The 18,510-nt window shown below is 34.8% G+C and overlaps 1 protein-coding gene across 1 annotated transcript; it reads right to left on the reverse strand.

Moving 5' to 3' along the window:
- Positions 1-233: 233 nt before the first annotated feature.
- On the reverse strand, positions 234-15,075 carry LOC120340811 (uncharacterized). Its single transcript, XM_078109770.1, has 21 exons — positions 14,732-15,075; positions 13,752-13,876; positions 13,543-13,660; positions 12,926-13,025; positions 12,635-12,761; positions 12,324-12,421; positions 11,786-11,978; positions 11,414-11,508; positions 10,598-10,832; positions 10,030-10,106; positions 8,365-8,455; positions 6,906-7,163; positions 6,350-6,511; positions 5,094-5,223; positions 4,133-4,242; positions 3,595-3,692; positions 2,574-2,697; positions 2,277-2,377; positions 1,536-1,713; positions 1,214-1,386; positions 234-857 (listed from the first exon to the last, which is right to left on the reverse strand). Exons 1-21 carry the CDS (start codon positions 14,926-14,928, stop codon positions 705-707), a joined length of 2,943 nt encoding a protein of 980 aa, XP_077965896.1. The 5' UTR covers positions 14,929-15,075; the 3' UTR covers positions 234-704.
- Between the last annotated feature and the right edge of the window lie 3,435 nt (positions 15,076-18,510).

The raw sequence follows: 18,510 nt of genomic DNA on the forward strand, positions 1-18,510 counted from the left end.
AAAAACTCATCTGGTACGTGGCGTCTAGTAAATAAAATCGTTCCCAAACATTTCCACCAAAAATATTAACGTTTTTAGATGCGGTGTGCCAGTAGTAAACGTGTTGGCCTAACAACCTTGGAATCGCAAATTATGAATATCGTTTTGGACACTAGTTCATGTTTTCAAGCTTACCACACCACCTCACTAGAGACAAATTAGAGACAATACGAATGTACATCAAAACCAAAATATCAGTACATAAATGATGTAAAATATTAAAATTAATTTTACATACTCTTGTCGTTCATCATAATACGATTACTGCATGCGAGTAGTTAAATCATTCACAATCAATGTACGGAAAGTGAAATAAGCAATTTATAATAAAAGTCGTGCCCAATGCTCAAAAACATGTAATACATATGTTAACATTATATACTCAAATTGCTTACATACTGTAATGTAATGGATTGAAATATTGAAAAATATTCTAAATTTGAATGATTCAAATAGGATGTTGGTGTTAAACGTGTTTATCTTTTACAATATTGTTAGTCGCAGGACATGCGTTTGTGTAGCTCAAATTTAAATAACCTATCATAAATATTCATTTTAAATACTCTAATTCTCAGATTGCATCGTAATCAAAATAAAACAGGGATATTGTAATCTAGTAGATTGTAGAACATTAATACAATAACTCAATTGTTTAATAAAATCTGTTATCTTGAAAAGTAAATATCATCTCCTCGTTTTTTAGCCGAAATTTTTAGTTTCGACTTCCTATAATCTAAATCAATTTTTGAAGCTCGTGAAATGATTTCATTCAGTCTGATGTCTTCACCTTCCATTTCATAATATGATTCCTGATCAACCTGTGAAATTGAAATTTTCGGAATTTTTAAAATCACATATTAAAAAAAAAATTGAACCTTCATGTATGAAATGTTGGAAAATAGTTAAAAAATGCGGACATAGAGATGATTACGTGCAAAAATCTATTTTCAAATATTTATTTGAAGTACGTGAGTAACAAACGTAAATGAATAACAAAGGAAAAACTCAATGTGACAAGCGTCTTAATGAGGTTCGTGGAATATTTTGTAAATGAGACTATTAAAAGAACAAAATCATGGGTGATGCAGTTCAAACCACGAAAAAAAACGCCAAAAAAGCACACAGTTAACTCAATTAAATACTTTAAATACTTAAATACTCAATAAAGACATACCGGCATCACATAAATAACGGGTTCCACTTTGAAGGAAACAGCATCTCCCGGCTTTATATTTTTTCTGCTGAATAATTTTCTTCCGCTTTTGAACATAGCTATTTCAAATTGCTTCGAATTTTCAACGTTACTATAAACCATAACACTACCATCGTCCGTCTCCATACCCTCATCTATCGAAATAGACCATGAAAAATAAAAAGTTGAAAAAATAATGCAAAATATAGTTTGTTACATAGTAATTTTAAAGTTTTTGCGGGATATTGAATCATTCTTCACATAACATGTATTGCCTTGTTGATAAGGAAAGAATGTAACTCACGAAAGAACATATCGGGCGCTGATCCGTCATCCACTGGCATATCTACTTCCCAAATGTCACCATATTCAGTATAAAATGGGCCAGTTGTTCTCCGTAATCCATAACCGCCCGGCGCAGTATCGATAACTGCAATTTCAAACTCGCATGGTAATTGAATGGGTCCGACTGACGCTGGCATCTTAATGAAATGCTATAAATTAAACTCACAAAATACTTGTTGAATATCTTATATATAAAAACTGCCATGATATATCATTTTAACAGACATTCGGAATGCAAGCACTTTCCAACTTGAGCGATTTTTGTAACCATGGGTGTGCTGACATTATAAAAATATTTCGTTATTAATAACGGAATCTATCCGTTTTACAATATTGACATATTGGAAAAAAATTAATAGCACGTGGAAGTGAAGTAACATACAACAGATTTTTGTAGTAAAAGTGTCATAATAATAAACCAGCATTTCTCAATAAATATTATTGTGAATTTGACGTGAGTTTTATCAGAAGAAGAATTCAGCTCAGCTTCTGTATGTTGGTATAAACTCAAATTTCACCTTTTTTATGCCGCCAAACTAAAGTTTTGTAACGAGTATTCCCATAGCTTGTCACGACATTTTACTTGGACTTTATTAAACTTGGAAAAGATTTCATGTTTTTCAAATGTTTACTATAATTCTCATGCAGTAATTGCTTTGCATTTTTATGGGCAATGCGCGCTCTATTTCCTGGTACTTACCTCCGCAATTTCAGCGCCTATCCATGGAGTAATGTAGCTATTTTCGTCGCTGATTTCCTCCTCACATTGGAACACCAAAAACCAAATAGCCGACTCTAAATCTGGAAAATGTATTGATAATTGTCATTATCCATGGATTTAATGGCATTGTCCATGCATGGGCAGACTTTAAGGGTATATATCATGAGGGTATATACCCCAAAGAAAATCCAACGTGAATACCCCTATTTCGTGGAAATAATTATGTTATTCCTATTTAAAAAATTAGTTTATATATTCAATGAGAAAATTACTTACTATTGACTATAGTAAGGGAAACCGGTCTTTCTTTGATATCCTGCGATATTCCACTTTGAGAATCGACGCTGCTTACACTTCCCAATCTGCTTGAGTTAGCGCTAGGCTTTTTCAACGTTTTCCTCTAAAATAGTGAAAAGATAATTTTTTTTCATTAGAAACATAAGTTATTACAGAATCTCCATTATTCAACATGTAATATTACTTGGCCGTGGTGTTGGTAACGTGAAGTACATATGCAGCCAAAATGTGCATATACCGTCAAAACACATACATATACAACCAATCACATATACATGCGCACCCAATGGCACATACATGTCCAGCTTACTCAATATACATATACAGCTTCACGAGAAGTGACATTCTATCCATTTATATGCAATTATGGCCGTGTGTTTGATGTCCCGAGTTAGTTGCCCTTTTTTCAATTAGGAAAGCATCGCGGATGTGTTACCACTAAATACTTTGCATTTTGTAAGTATGGGGTTGAGTTCTTTCGTTTATAGCAGTGGTTTCCTAAACTCGAATTACCAAAAGCCTATTACCTCTTTCGTAAAAAATACATAAGCTCTTGTTACGACCGTGAATGACTGAAATACCCGCAAAAGTTGTCGAATTACCGGTTTAATAATAATAACGGTGTTTAATGATCGTAGTATGACAACTAACTTATCACACATGCAAAGTATGTGTGATAAATAGCTGTAATCCAAGCCTTTTTCAGCGGATGCCTCTACCTGTTTTGTGCGCGCGACAATACAAGAAGATTCAGACGTTCGCGGTACGTTTAGCAAGAGTCAACGGTGCAAAATTATGATGTAATAATAACCAACAACAGATGATCACTCATATCACGAGGGATGTTTTTGTTACAACATTGTCCACTTTTTAAAATAAACTATTACTTGACCACTGGTGGTAAACTCGTGAAAATCGAATTGAATTTTAAAGATAGTAATAAAAATGAATTCACTACTGTATCGTATATAAGGATAACTATTACCGGATTGCCTCTTACCTCTTTTCCTTGCACTCGGCGCAATGACGTAAAGGTATCGGATCTCCATTTTTGATTTTCAGGAATCAGAAGAAATTCGGATGATAAATTTGCATTTCCTGAAACAAATAAAAGAAGCCTTCTTTAATATAACAGAAATAAAATGCTTCTAGATATCTACTGAAATGTCAAATGTCACTGGGCTAAAAAGATTCGGCCAATTTTTTTTTCTCCTTTCCTAAAGAATTGGTTCAGCAGTTCAGGTAGGTTACTATTATATTTATCTATAGCTCCAGCTACATATTAGGCTTCAGCTGTATTGTCCATTTTATTTCTTGATTTTCAGTAAATGTATACCAATACCAAAGATAGACGTCATCAAAGGGCTGACTTATTCTCATTTAAAACGAGCTAATTTCTCATATATATATATACTTTGTGAAATTTGTTATGTTATCTCCATTAAAATTTATGCAAAAATATTTTTTATTTTGTTTTTATATTTTTTTCCTGTAGGAACTATGCTTAACAATTGAAACATATCATATACCCGTGCTACCTTCGTCATCGATAAACGCTGAACTAGAAGAATCGATAATTCCTAATCCTGGCATCGCTGCTGATAATGTTGAGTTGAGAGTTTCTTGGGAAAAGTGAAATTGCTTCTTACTGTAATAGAATATTTAAATCACACATAGGATATAAGAATCAGGCTATTAGTACAGCCTTGGGATCAATAAAATTCAAACTGATATTTGTCAAATATTATGGTAACTGGTTTATTGTCAGCAACAAGAGATAAATTCGAATTTTGAAATATACGCGACACCATACTGTAGCTGCTGTTTTACAATCTGTTTTCGAATAAATACCTTTGTGAGATAAATTAGGAATGCACCAAGATGGCGCACAACCTGAACATAGTAAGTGTACCAGGTTACGGTTCAGGTTGTGCGCCATCTTGGTGCACATACTTCGGAAGGGCCGATTAGGCAAATATTCGAATGAAGCAGTGATGAGTGAACCAGTGAGTCATGGGTGCTCCAGCCAATGACTCGAGATTCGGATTATCCGCGACCCAACTTGACCCGTGGTTTAAGTTGTTTTACCCAACACCGAGATATACTGACTATTGTTTATGGCTATTTATGTTAACATTGAAAACAAAAGAGTGATTCTCAAATATAGGGGCGCGAGGTCCAAAACAAAGTACTTTTTGCACGGTAATCTCTGAGTTTCGCGTAGGGTCGCGTCAAGTGTGAAACAGCCGTCACGCTTAAATACCGGTGGATTAAATACCGTTATAGCGGGATCTTGGATGGAATATCAGATCTCATAAAATTCATAGAAAATTTAAGAATAAATGAAAACAATAATAGCCTTATCAAAGCAGTTGGTCCATTAGTAAGGCTATTTTTCGATAACAACAAGAAGAAAATACCAACAAGATCAACAACGACAACATAATGCCATACGTGGTTAAAGGTCCATTTCGTGTCCAATAACGAAAAATAACTTACTTGATTGGCACTATATTCACCGATTTAACATCTTCGCTTGATGTCGACGAAATACTGTCTGAATCTAGCTGGGCAATTTTTTGCCGAGGGGGTTTCTTCGGCGTCATGCCAGTGGACACATATTCAATATCTGTCCATCACAAAATAACATTAATTCAAGTCATTAGCGAAATAACAGAGGGTGTAAACTGTAAAGTTACAACTGTTATGATAATAGTCTATCTACGAATAAATTTCCATGTTTGGAAAGCACACGAATATAAATGTTGCCATATGCCAGGGGTGGTTAACACGTCGATCGCGATCGACTCATGGATCGCCAGGTCTCGAGTAGTCGATTGCGTCTGATGTTGAGTGAATTTATTAACATCCCCCAAAAATTGCAGAACAAACAGGAGAAATACAGTACTGTTCATGCGCAAAATACGATATATATACACATACATAAAGTATGTGAGTCTGGGGAGGTCCGATAGACTGGATAGAGCATATTATTACGTACAAATGCAAGTTTCGCCGATGTCAAAGTTTCGGGATAAACTTGACGAATATCGTGTCTCTTGACTGACAAAGGATTCTACAATAACTTCAGCAGTATGTGAGAGTTATTGGCGCACTGTAAGAGTAGTGTGATACATTTTATTCGCAATGGTAGCAGTGGCACTAGAATGCCTAATTTCAAGCGAACAAAGAAAACTGTAAATTAAATACCGAAGTTTGTTTAGTCATGTGACATATATGGTTTGGAAATAGTGAATTTTCGCTGTTTAGATATTACCCCAATACTTGGCAGTTGGCAATGTTTTATAATAAATTTTCAACAACTTAAAATTAGGCAGAGCGTAGATCTGAATTGTATTATTCGAATAAAACTTAAATAAATGATGAAACATTTTCTCCGGGTACAACTACATTATCAAATCAAATGGAACATAAAAAATACAAATTTTTGTGGCGATTTCATTAAAAATGCGCCCACGGAGTCGAGCCTATTGACAGCGGTGGAATTTTTGTATGTGTAGTTATCTGCATATTCAGTATACGGTACTCATTCGTTTTTGTGTATGACCTTATGACCGATCAGTCGATGGCGAGCTATTTTGAAAATTTTAGTCGATCGTGGTCGAAATCAGGTTGGCCACCCCTGCTATATACAATATACAATGTACAATTGCATTTTAGCTCGTGCTGATTATTTAAACATTTCATACAATGAAATAATTCAAAAATTATAAAGTTAGACTCATATTTCATACCGTCTGCTAGAGTGGATCGAGGTCTGGTTAAAGGCGACTGAGGCCTCTTTCCTGGAGAACGAAGTCTTGTTGACGCTTTTCCTTGACTCGCCATCGGAAAACTAAATCGATTGTTGGTATCTTCTACGGATGCTTTATGCCGAGAAATTGATCCGTCTAAATCTGAAAAATTTAGATAATATAATTGATGGCAAAGTATAATCTTTATACAGAGAGAGTATAAAAGTCGAAAAATATAGGATATGCAGTTGAATCACAAAGCATAATACAGAAAATCCCAATGATACAAAGTTAAATATGGGCAATTTGGTCTTATCCATATTAGTGATTGTTACAAAAAAGGCGAGGAAGCGTCGCAAAAATCCTGTATTTAAATATTTTATAGTATACAATCTTTTCGTACTGAGCTTACAGAATCATGATGCTCTCACGAAACAGAAATAATTATGTTGAACTATACAATTGTTAACATATCTCGAAAACTAGAAAAATTTATATTCATAGCAAGGATAAATATATTGGTAGATGGAAAAAAAATAAATCACAAAACAATTACTTTTATCTTTGTTGCGTAGTATAATTATTTCTTCTTCTGAATCTTCATCTGTAGCAGATGACAAGAATCTTCTTCTATCATTTCCGTCAACAATGAGACGCTGTGTTTGTTTTGGTAAAGGAGACACAACGGATGATGCTACTATATCTTCGTCGCTGTCAGATCCTGTACTTTCCGAATCATCGCTATATTTTTTAGATGGTTTTCTCATTTCCCCTGTGCTTGATCTTGGTCTTGGAGTTGGTGCAACAGAGGACACTAAAATAACAAAAAATTAAAAAAATGGAAGAGGCTGATTTCATTGAATTAGAATATTTTTAATCCCCTAGTTCAGCGGTTCCCAAACTATGGGTCGCGACCCACTGGTGGGTCGCAAAAGGAATCTTAGTGGGTCGTGAAAAGATGTAGAAAGGTTTGGTTAATTATACTGGTTATTGGGATCGATGGCGACTCGAATACGTAAATCTTCAAAAAAAAAAAAAATAAATAAAATTGAATTTAAATTCTAATCTGTGAAAGTTTCACTTTTACGATCTTCTCAAAGGAACAAAAATTTGCTACACAAAGAATGACCATGTGGCATTTTTACGCAAGGCAGTTTTGTACACTGTACAGCCCTTCTTACCGTGTTTCCCCGAAATTTAGACAGGATTAAAATTTATTTTCTTTTCAAGAATAACACTTTTTTTTTGGAAGAGGTCTTTTGTGTTCATTTATCAAAAACAAAATTACATTGTAGAAAATTTACTTTAATTTTACTAGACATTATATAAAAACCGTCATCCATTGTTTTTATTTGTATTTCCTATACAAAAATCAAGTGAAAAATATCATAATTGTAATATCACACAATCTTGAATAGTGGTGTGATCTTCACCTTACCTCAGGCCAATGAACCTTTCCTCTCCCACACAGTTTAAATTTATTTTAAGGGTAAGGTTTGATTGAAATCATTTCGAAAATTCAAATTATTATCTTATTTTCAGGCCAGGTCTTATTTCGAGGAAAACGTTTTTTGCGATGTAGTTCTGTGTACGATGTTCTGTGTTATGTCATAAAAAAAACAAAATAAAATTAAATTAAAGTTAAGTGGGTCGCCATAAGCTGTGGTAATAAATAGTGGGTCCCAACTCTAAAAAGTTTGGGAACCACTGCCCTAGTTAATGACAATAACAACAAAATAGCAAAACGATCCACGAGTCCATTTCGTGTCCGTCCAAATAAATCAATCTAACCGTACCTTTAACACCCCACACTCTTATAAAAACTCAATACAACCGCGTATCTTGATCAGACGATTCACGTTGTCCATTTCAGCTCGTGGCTTCAAACATTTTCACTTAACCTACAGTTTTCAACGCTCAGCTCCCGAAGTTCGATTGTTGCCTTTACTCATTTGTGCCCTTTCTGGCATATTTGTTTAGAAAATTTCATGAATACAAATTTGACCTTTACACACCTGACGGATTTGCCTTGACTGTTCCCTTTCTTTGTTTTGTGTCTTTATTCATTTTCGTTACAATTTTTCCATCTTTGTGACCGGATGTATTCTGTTCACACAATTGTTATAAAAGTATATATTACTGGATAATTTGTAACGGGAAATCTGTCGAAAACCAGAGAGTTTTGCGCAATGTTGTGCTTTGGCAACATGGGAACAAAAACAACTAAGCCAAAATGCTGCGAAAACGTTAAATATTATTGTTATACAAATATACAAATATTTCGCATCATGTAGAACAGTGGTTCTCAAACTTTTTTAGTCACAGAGTTAATTTCAAACCTCAAAGTTGTGAAGAGCCGCACACCAAAAACGCAAGTTAAAATAGCAACAAAATTTGAGCACGCATTTAAAATACCAAGTCATCGTAACAACAACACGCGTAACAACTAGGGCTGGGCAAAATATTCGAATAACGAATCGAATAATAATAATTCGAATGGCATTTTACTATTCGATTATTCGGTACCATGTGACCTACGCCGCTTTGCTTGGACACCGAACTCGCGCGTCTCCAACTCAATCGTGAATTGTGCGAGATTTCCTCGCGGCGGTAGCTACCAGAAAAAGCGACACATTTGAAAAGTCGTTGTCTTTGCGTTATGGTGTTATATGCTTATCTTTGCACTTATAATAGCATGGATTTAAAAATGACCAGTCAACGTTTTTCCAAAAGCTGGTATGAGTTACTTGTATGAAAAACACTCATTATGTTGTAACCAGATAAGAAATGTCATGTCCTACTCCTTTTAAAGCACTTTATATTAGCTCTTTAGTGACCCCTTCCATCCTTGGCCAAGGAATGTTTCGAATATGTAAGCATTTTAGTCGACCATGCATGGCCGTAGAGCGAAGAGTAGAACGTAATATCAATCGTGAATTTCGTTGTAACAATGCACGCTGACTCGTTTAATATTTGTTGCGCCTATTATCATCGCAAATGATTACAATTGTTAAATTTTGAAGCATTTGGGAAGTAATAATTAGGGCATGACATAGTCAAAATCATTAAGTGAAGTGCTGAATTTGCAAATTTCGTAAATAAAATTGAGCATTACTCAGTAAGTATTTCAGCTATAATAACCGTCGGGGTGTTGTTTTGTTGAAAAAAGAAAAAGGAATTAGTTATAATTAGCATTTGACCCTCTATTAGGCACAAAGACCTAGAAATACCTTTATTACCAATTTATTTAATCGCTATTTTAAATCAACATTCAGGATTCCCACAATCGCAGATTTGCAAGGTTTATCTATCTAATACTAAAATAAGACGGATACCATAGAAAAGCACGAGAAACTCAAGTATCGTTTTAATGAATATCTGCATCTCGGTTACTGTTCACTTTTAAACAGGCACGGCTAATTTACAGGCGGTGATAAGTAAGATCAAAGCCAATGAAGAGGATAAAACTCAGAATAAAATTAATTTAATTTAGATATCAGACCCCAATGTCTTTAACAGCTGTCGCTGATGTGAACGCACGGGTATACTGGAAATATAAAACTTCGATATCCAGCGACCCATTATATTTGCAAAAAAACGAGAAAGAGCGGAAAATATTCGCATGCGGCTCTCAAAGCCTAGTTTGAGAATCACTGATGTAGAGTATCCCCACAATTTACCTTCTGAAATAATGGTTTTCTTGGTTCAGTTTTTTCTTGAATGTCTGGAAGTTGAATAGAAGCATTCTCCGCTACAACTAAGCAAGAAAAATTGAGCAAGGTAAAGGCATTTATGTGATAAGGTAATTATTGTTAAAAAAAATACGGAACGTTCATCGATGCGCCGTGACGAAATATTTTCACCGTGGGCATTCCTGCAAAATTACAATTTCATCGTCAAAAATTTGATAGGAGATTTGGTGAAATTAGAAAATGAAATTACTAGAAAGTTACAGCAAACTTAGCTGCAAATTTTAAGTAAATATACTATTTTTTTTCATGTGGTGCCGATTTAATACCAGTAAAGTTTTACAGTATATATAATAAATTTAGCAACAACCATATGGGCAGAATGACTTAGCACCAGTGCATTTTTGTAAAATCCTTTTACGACCAGATCTAGCGTAGCATGATCGAATTACGCATATTTCAAAGAATCGATTTGCGGCGCCGTCTACGTGTATGAACGCATGACATTGAATCATAATTTCCTCTTTAAACAAATATTAGCATAAGCAAAACAACATACATCTATTGTGCATTCCAGTAAATACTGTTGTAGCTGATGGTGTGTCAAGGTCGTCAATTTCGTCCAAATTAATAACGGAATCTTGTTTTCCGCTCGATATTTCCTTAAATTCACTTCTATTTTGTTTGGTTGACGAATCATCATCCGATTTGTCGATACTGGAACTCTTCTCGGCGATGTTTCCAACTTTTGCAATACTCGGTTTTGTCCAGACATTAGTACAAGACAACAGAACCTAATAATACAATTTTTTTTAGTTCTTTGAGATGATGGTGTCATCTAAACTGGGCAACATAATTATCGTTTTTTGGGCACGAAGGAGGTTTATATATCGTTTTGGTATCATGTTGTTGTTGTTGATAGAATTCTTTTTTTGTTTTTGCTGTTTTGAAAAAATCGCTTAATTCTGGACCAATTACTTCGAAATTGTCGATGGCTAAAGATGATTGTTGTCGGAAGGCTATTACGTTTATTTATTTCCAAAATTTCTGTGGGCTCTATTGGATTCATTTTTTGTGTGAGATGATTTTATCAAAATTAAAAATTGCGTTTTGTGGTGGTTCCACGTTTGCGATCTTTAAAATACGGGGGTCAGTCGATGTCGGAAAGACCATGATACCTGTACTGTAAAAGATTATGTCCATATATTTGATCACTGCTCTCTAGTTCCCATCAGAAACTTTGATAAAATGTGGCTTGCGCAAAGCACGGTTTTAAATATTCGACGAGAAGTGACAAATAGTCATCCAAGGACAAGTGACTAGAAACCGCAGAAGGTAACTATATTGTACAGTAGTTCACGATAGTATAACTTACCTTTTCAACATGACTCATCCATTGTTCTCTGCTATCCATATTGACACAGTTTAAAACATATACACGATCGGGAGTGTGAATAGTTAATCCATATCCTGTACAAGGTTCGAAGTGAAGGATGAGCTTGATTAAGGTTTTTTAAAGAGACATATAACAAAATGAAAATTGTTTCGAAGTGTTGTATCGGGACACACAGACATATTCAAAGCGTTGACGAACAGGTTTCAATAATACCATGATAGATTTCGAAGCATGTAACTGGTGATTAAACATGATAAGACATATTGGCTAGCTTAGATTACAACAATTTTGAAACACCTTGTTGTATCATATACCATGTGGGCCTGAACAAATACTTGTGAAATATCGAACCTTCTTCCCTTATGCCTTTGGGAAACCCACGCATGATTGAATATCCAAATGTTTTCGATCCAAGAGCAATATAACCAAGTGGGTGGGCATCAAGCGGTTGAGCATAATACCAAATAGCAGTTCCAATTAAACTGAACCATCGTCTTCTAAACTTCTCGTGCTTCTTTGGTCCTGTTTTGCTCATCCACCCTTCCTATGTTTAAAATTTGATAAGAATGTAATATAGGATGCTAATATTCAAATATGGTATTATATTTTTAAATTTGCTTCGATCAACAACATTATTTTATATTCACATACGAGATGTTTGTTTACTTGTGAAAATAATCACACAATTTATGGACAGTATTCATATTAATTTTGTGTAACAAGATCCACTACAAGCGTGACATACCAAACATCTAAGACGCGAAATGAAGCTAGCAGAGACCTGATACTGTAGCAAAATAGCATTGAAAATTTGACTTTGAATTTTTGTTATCTGTAAAACGACTTCCGTGTCATGGTTGGATAAACAGTCTATATCACATCAGCTCACCATGATGATAGTGGTGTTGAGATAACGTCTGACGTCACTATCCGGAAAATCTTTATACTTGTGTCGAGCCATTGATGCGCGAATTGCATGATACCAGTCTAGTAATATAAACAAAAATAATCTAGTTGTGGTACAAATAAAAAAAAATAGATATTTTATGAACTGGGAAATCGTTGAGCGTGTATTATTATTTACCGTTACTTATACCGCGACTTTCACTCGCAGCAATACGACAGCTTATATGAATTAAAACCTAAAACTGGTGAAGTTTTAAAAAAACGCCAAGTAGGTACTGGCGTATATTCGTATACCCATTGTGGTTTTCATATCTTCTCCAAATACGTATATGTTTCGTCGAACACCATCTTTTTCATATGTTATTTGCATTCCACCCTCATTTCCAACTTTTTCGGGAACGAGATAAACATTGACCATATTCTTGAAATAAAAAAGAAAACACAGACACTGTTTTTAATTAGGTTTTCGGGGAATTTACTGGTAGTTGTATTGAATGAAACCCCAAAACTGAAAATGTGAACATTATTGCCGAAAAGAATGGAAGTCATGGTAAGGAATAGGATAGCTGTAAATATTGAACATACTTTCATATGAATATTGTCCTTAGGATTTTTATCGCTGTATTTGATGAAATATTGAAGCTTTCCTTCTGGCTCAATGAGAATAAACTTCCTCCGTTGAAATCTGAAATCGATTTTACGAGTTAATATTTATATTAATTACCTGTAGCTTATATAAATATTTGTTCATTTAAAATACAGTGATGAAATAAATTAATTTGCTAGAGTGGCTGATAAGGTTTTGCTCAAAATAACTTTGCTTTATAGTTACATACTTGTGAAAAATATACGCATATCAGAATTCCAAAATAGAAAATTTGAATGATAAATTGTAAGTACTACCAGTTCGATCAAAATAATTCTCTTTTTACAGCAGATATCATTTAATTCGGTTGGTATGTTGATAGGAATAGCAGTTCGCGTGATTTCAAGCTGATTATATTTCAATATTTGATGTTGCTCCAGTTTTCTCAGGAAAATTACATTTTAGAGGTATAGAATTTTGGGATCAAAATTTTTTTCTGTAAACATTAATATTAAATAAGTCAGAGTGATTAATAAATTTTTAGGAGCTAAACATCTTTTCAGGTCGACTTTATCTTTAACTGTCCCAATTTCACTATTGACACAAAATGACTCACTTTTCCTGGTCTTTCAGTCGTTTGAAAAGCGCTCCTGTTTTTGTTCCTTGGTTGTACGCACTTTGCTGTGAGAAATCTTTAAACTCCTCTCGCACATACTTCGCCATGATCCATTGCTCTAGATTAAAATGTATAAAATAAATGTAATATCATGAGTACAGACTATTTAATATTTTATTTTCTGACCCAAGTGAAACAAATCAACAAACCGAATAAAATCTCTGGATCATCCGGACGAGGTCTGTGATAATATATTGGCAGCAATTTTTCATACTTAGAATTGGCAGATTTGTTTCCTTCCGTGTATAAGAAATCTACTTCTTCTTTTGTCCACCTGGTTAATAAAAAACATAATATTTATATAACGAATGATAATAATATAAAATATTGTTAGTGTTGCTGCGTTTTAATATATTCCAAATCAAGGTACTCCTGAAGTATGCGCACCAAGATGTCGCATAACTTGAACCCTAACCTGGTACACAACCTGAATTCAGGTTGTGCGCCATCTTGGTGCGCATACTTCAGGAGATCCCAAATCAATGCCATACAATCATACATGAATTATCAAGGCAATGCTAACGTGTTGGAGGTTTCGGAAACAACGTAAACAAGTATTTCGTCTGAACGAGTTGAAAGTTAAGTTTCAATATAATTTGAACTATATATATCTTTAATAAGACAACTATTGGAAACCTAAATTAACCATTCACGTGGTCAGATGTATATATTTCGGTTGAAAAATATTAATTTTTTCTAATTTTTCGAAAATAAATGCCACTATGATTTTCAGTACGTGGCATCTGGTAGTAAATTTCAGACGGATAATTTAGTAATATCATCTTGAAGTAAATTCTTTCGCTGAGTGAAATAGTCTAACCCTAAGATGCTTACAAACCATGGATTGGAGCAAATGATATTGTATTGCTTATATTATAGCCAGTTATAGGTAGTATATATATAGAAAAATAATGCTGAAGTATTAATTCAACTATATATATATATAATCGAATACGTTGATATAGTAGATTAGAATATGAATTAATCGGCCATGTTTAATATACTGAAATTTTGCAATTTGTCGATCTAGGAAAACAAATGCCGGAATCGCTTGTAGTATATTGTAAGACTAAGCAGTTAATCGTGATTAATTTCTCATGTTTGTGGTCAATGTTATATTTAAACTTGCCTGTGACTCAAAATAGAGACTACATCGCTGAGATCCGGAATGCACTTTTGGTGCAATTTAGCGCAAATCGGACATAGAAACAATCCCAGAGATGTCGAAGCGTAACTTGGATTCGGCCTAAAACATTCTGCACAAGCGTTATTTTCGGGATGTTCAACCAGTTTTTGTATAGATTCTTTGTGTCGTTGCTCAGTCATATCCAAAATTCCCTTATTTTCCTATATAGCATTTAACAATTTCTTAAATTTTAACAAGCAAAATAGTGCTATTCTGTTATAGTGAACCTGTTTTATTTCATTAGCACTAAGTTATCCGAAGATACTAAATATTAGTAATACACAAGGCCTGAAATTGAATAAAAGGAAGTTATGTAAAATCATACACCAAAATATACCTTCCTGAGCGAAAGTACCTTATTCAGACATCAGGTCGTTTCGAGGCAAGAACAATATAAAACCTTCTAACAACAAGTATTGGACTCAAAATGATGTGATGCAGGTAGATCATTAAAGATTTTAGTCATCCTGTCTTAATCACTATATAAGAACTTAGGGATGGCATGAGTCAATTAGCAAAATACAATACTATACGTTTACCGTTCAGTCGATATCCATATGGTCCGAGGCCAAAGGAACGGCTTTACATGATTAGATATATAAATACTGCGCTGACTGCTCACGTAGCCGGCAATTGTTTATTTATTTTGAATTGTGTGTGTGTGTAATATTTCACCAGTAATACCGGCTTCTGCCTACGCAGTCTGCCACGATATTTGTCTCATAAATCCATTTCCTACTTAACCTAGAGCTAATAAACAAACTATATGAAGTGCATGTTACTTCATAATGACTCGGTCCGAGCCTTCTAGAACTACAACTGCGTCGCCTATTTTCTGAATATTTCCGACATCTTTTATATATATATTGCTTCTCAAATATGGCCGGCACTAGAATAGTAATCCAGCACACATTTTTGGCATCCCTAAATGTCTATTTTCACGTATTCTAGGGAAGTTTTTATACCATTATGACACTGTAAAGAAAACTCATTTGGCACATGCAAACTTACAAGTCTCTCGCGCAGTGCCCAACTAATTTCTTTACTACTAGTTTAAATATGGAATCAACGCAACTATATTATGAACAGGAGTCCAATCAGAATTGTTATTTAGTGCCCGGGTACTTTGAAAAGAATTTTCGGACCTCCTGAAGTATGCGCACCAAGATGGCGCACAACCTGAACTCAGGTTGTGTACGGGGTTAGGGTTCAGGTTGTGCGACATCTTTGTGCGCATACTTCAAGATAACCGAATTTTCAATAACTTCACGGAATACCCACTTGCACTCAAACTACCGTAATAACAACCTCATCAGCAATAGTATACGTCAGCTTCAAAATGCATGATTCAGATACTTCACGAAACTAATGGAAACCGTACTACAATATGAAACACTCGTCATAGTATTCAAATCGAATGCTTAAATGGCGAGAAATCTATTAAATTAAGCTACCTAATACCTATAAACCTTAATACTTATTCACACCTTTTACTTGGCAATCTTTGCTCACAAGGACGTAATACTCATCACGAGCCAACTATTGTTGAAGTAGGCCGGATACTGTGGGCTGGATAGAATGAAGTGAGTCATCAGCAGCAAACCAACTCGTTTTCAAGACATTATTACCAAGCTCGTCCGATGACATTAGAGCAGTAAATCAACAATGGACATTGTGTGGTACAATATCCAACAGATTAAAATGGTTAACAGTTCGTGAGGCTGCGTAATACTGCGTCACTATCCAGTGACTATTATCATTGAAGTTATGTCGTTTAGTTATTCTCCTCGGAAAATTCTGAATACCAATTCAGACCTGTGATGTACTCAGTCTCACGAAATTTAATGAGATCAGCGAACCGATTAGCATTACCGGTTACTGTCAATGTTCTGTTTGTAATAGAACCGGCTAAAAAATATAACTTTTGTGAAGGAACCGGCTGACAAAAATTTTGAATCCCACCGCTGGATGTACTGTTAAGTAAATTGCTTGCATCGATGCATGTGCAGACTCCATCAGTCTATATAAAGTAGTGGAATAGATAAAAAACTATAAAGGTCACGTCCAAAATCAGCTTATCGGTTCACTTTGTTGCTTTCATAAAAACAACACAATGGACTTCTATCTTTTGGATGTTAGGTTTATAGCAGGGGTGACCAAGGTTTTTGAACAAGGAGCCAAAATTTTGCCCATCTAGACTGACGGGCCATGTAAGTGTGAGATAAATAGTTACATTCTATGAACAATATTTACAGTGTCACAAAGAAAAGGTGGAAAACACTATGCTTCGTGCGAAAACTAAATTTAACCGCAATCTTAACAAATTCCTTGAGCTGAAACATCAAAAGTTGATTTCAGTTTGGTTGTGGCAGCATCAGGAAGGCCAGAATGAATTACTCAACGGGCCGGATTTGTCCCGCGTGTCGTACTTTGCTTATGTCTGGTCCATATATGATACTTCAGCTCCCTTGGCTGTACGCTATTTTTTCTTCAACAAAAAAGCGGTGCTCAAATATAGGAACACGAAAGCTAGTAGGGTACGGGTATGCAATCTGTCACAGTAGACAACCGGAAAGGCAATCTTCACGACTAGCACGAAAGCGAGACGGCACAAGGTGCACAATTTTGGAATAAATAGAAACGGATTGAAGTAATTGCTCTGTTTCTTATGGGGAAAAAGTCACGGTACTCGAATACCCATTCTGAACGAATTATGTTCGACTACCGAGGTATCACTGTAGGCCTTTATTTGTTCATTTCGTGTCCAATAAACAATCTCTTATCGTCTTAAGATAGAGTATAGTTTGTTCCCAAAGAATTCGCACCTGATATGCCTTCTCACCATTTCAAATAGAGTGGAATTTCCTTACGGTGATGCACTTGAGAATCCAGGCAATTTCGCGTGATCTTATCCTGGTATCGCTCGAAATTGTTCACGGATCGTGATAGTCTCATCGCATCTCTACTGTAATAGCAGCATTCTTCGGACCCATGGCAGTATTACAGTAAAACCGATTCCGTAGTTAAATGTCATTTATTATACAGAACTTTTAGTGATGAATGTGCAACTTTCACTTTCAGATAGCTTAAAGAAAAACAGCATCAACTTCGATCAGGAGTTACCTACTAGCTTTATCAGTTCCGTACGATACAATAGGAATGTACCATCAGATAGTGTATTCGACACGACAAAATTGAATAGACGCTCTTGCAATATAATCGCGAACGATATATTCTGACCGGAAACTGATTCTAAACTTCTTGCCAAATTTTCATAATCAGCAATATATACTAGCAATATATTTTACATTTTTTTGGTGTGTACAGTTGGTGAAATTATTTAGAATAAAACTCCGTGGGAGATTAATTTGCAATTAACTAATCATTTTTGCAAAAAATTGTACATCATAAAGGTGATTTGTACCAGAGATGTCAGTTAATGTTCGAAAAAATCGTAACCGTTAACCATATAAAATCGGTTAACCGAACAACCATTCCCAGCCCAAGTGGTGCTATTGTGGATATAATTTAGCATCGTGTCATACAATAGTTTTCAGTCAATATGGACCAGTAAGGTAATCCCATAAATATCGACCGTCTCATATAGGTTTATATTTATGTAAAGCTGTGTACAAACATCAACTGTTTTGGCGACAAGGTTACAAAATATAGCCTAAAACGTACACATTCTTATTTTATTTATAAGCAATTAATTAGCTGCG

This window comes from Styela clava, chromosome 1 (genome assembly GCF_964204865.1).
Source record: "Styela clava chromosome 1, kaStyClav1.hap1.2, whole genome shotgun sequence".
In the NCBI taxonomy this organism is placed as follows: domain Eukaryota; kingdom Metazoa; phylum Chordata; class Ascidiacea; order Stolidobranchia; family Styelidae; genus Styela; species Styela clava.

Bases quoted from the DNA above. Each gene is read 5' to 3' on its own strand.
- LOC120340811 (XM_078109770.1), bottom strand. From the start codon at position 14,928: ATGACTGAGCAACGACACAAAGAATCTATACAAAAACTGGTTGAACAT. The intron at 11,509-11,785 runs GTTCGATATTTC...AACCTTGTACAG, and splicing joins CAAAGGCATAAGGGAAGAAG to GATATGGATTAACTATTCAC. The intron at 6,512-6,905 runs GTAATTGTTTTG...TAAATTTTTCAG, and splicing joins ACTACGCAACAAAGATAAAA to ATTTAGACGGATCAATTTCT.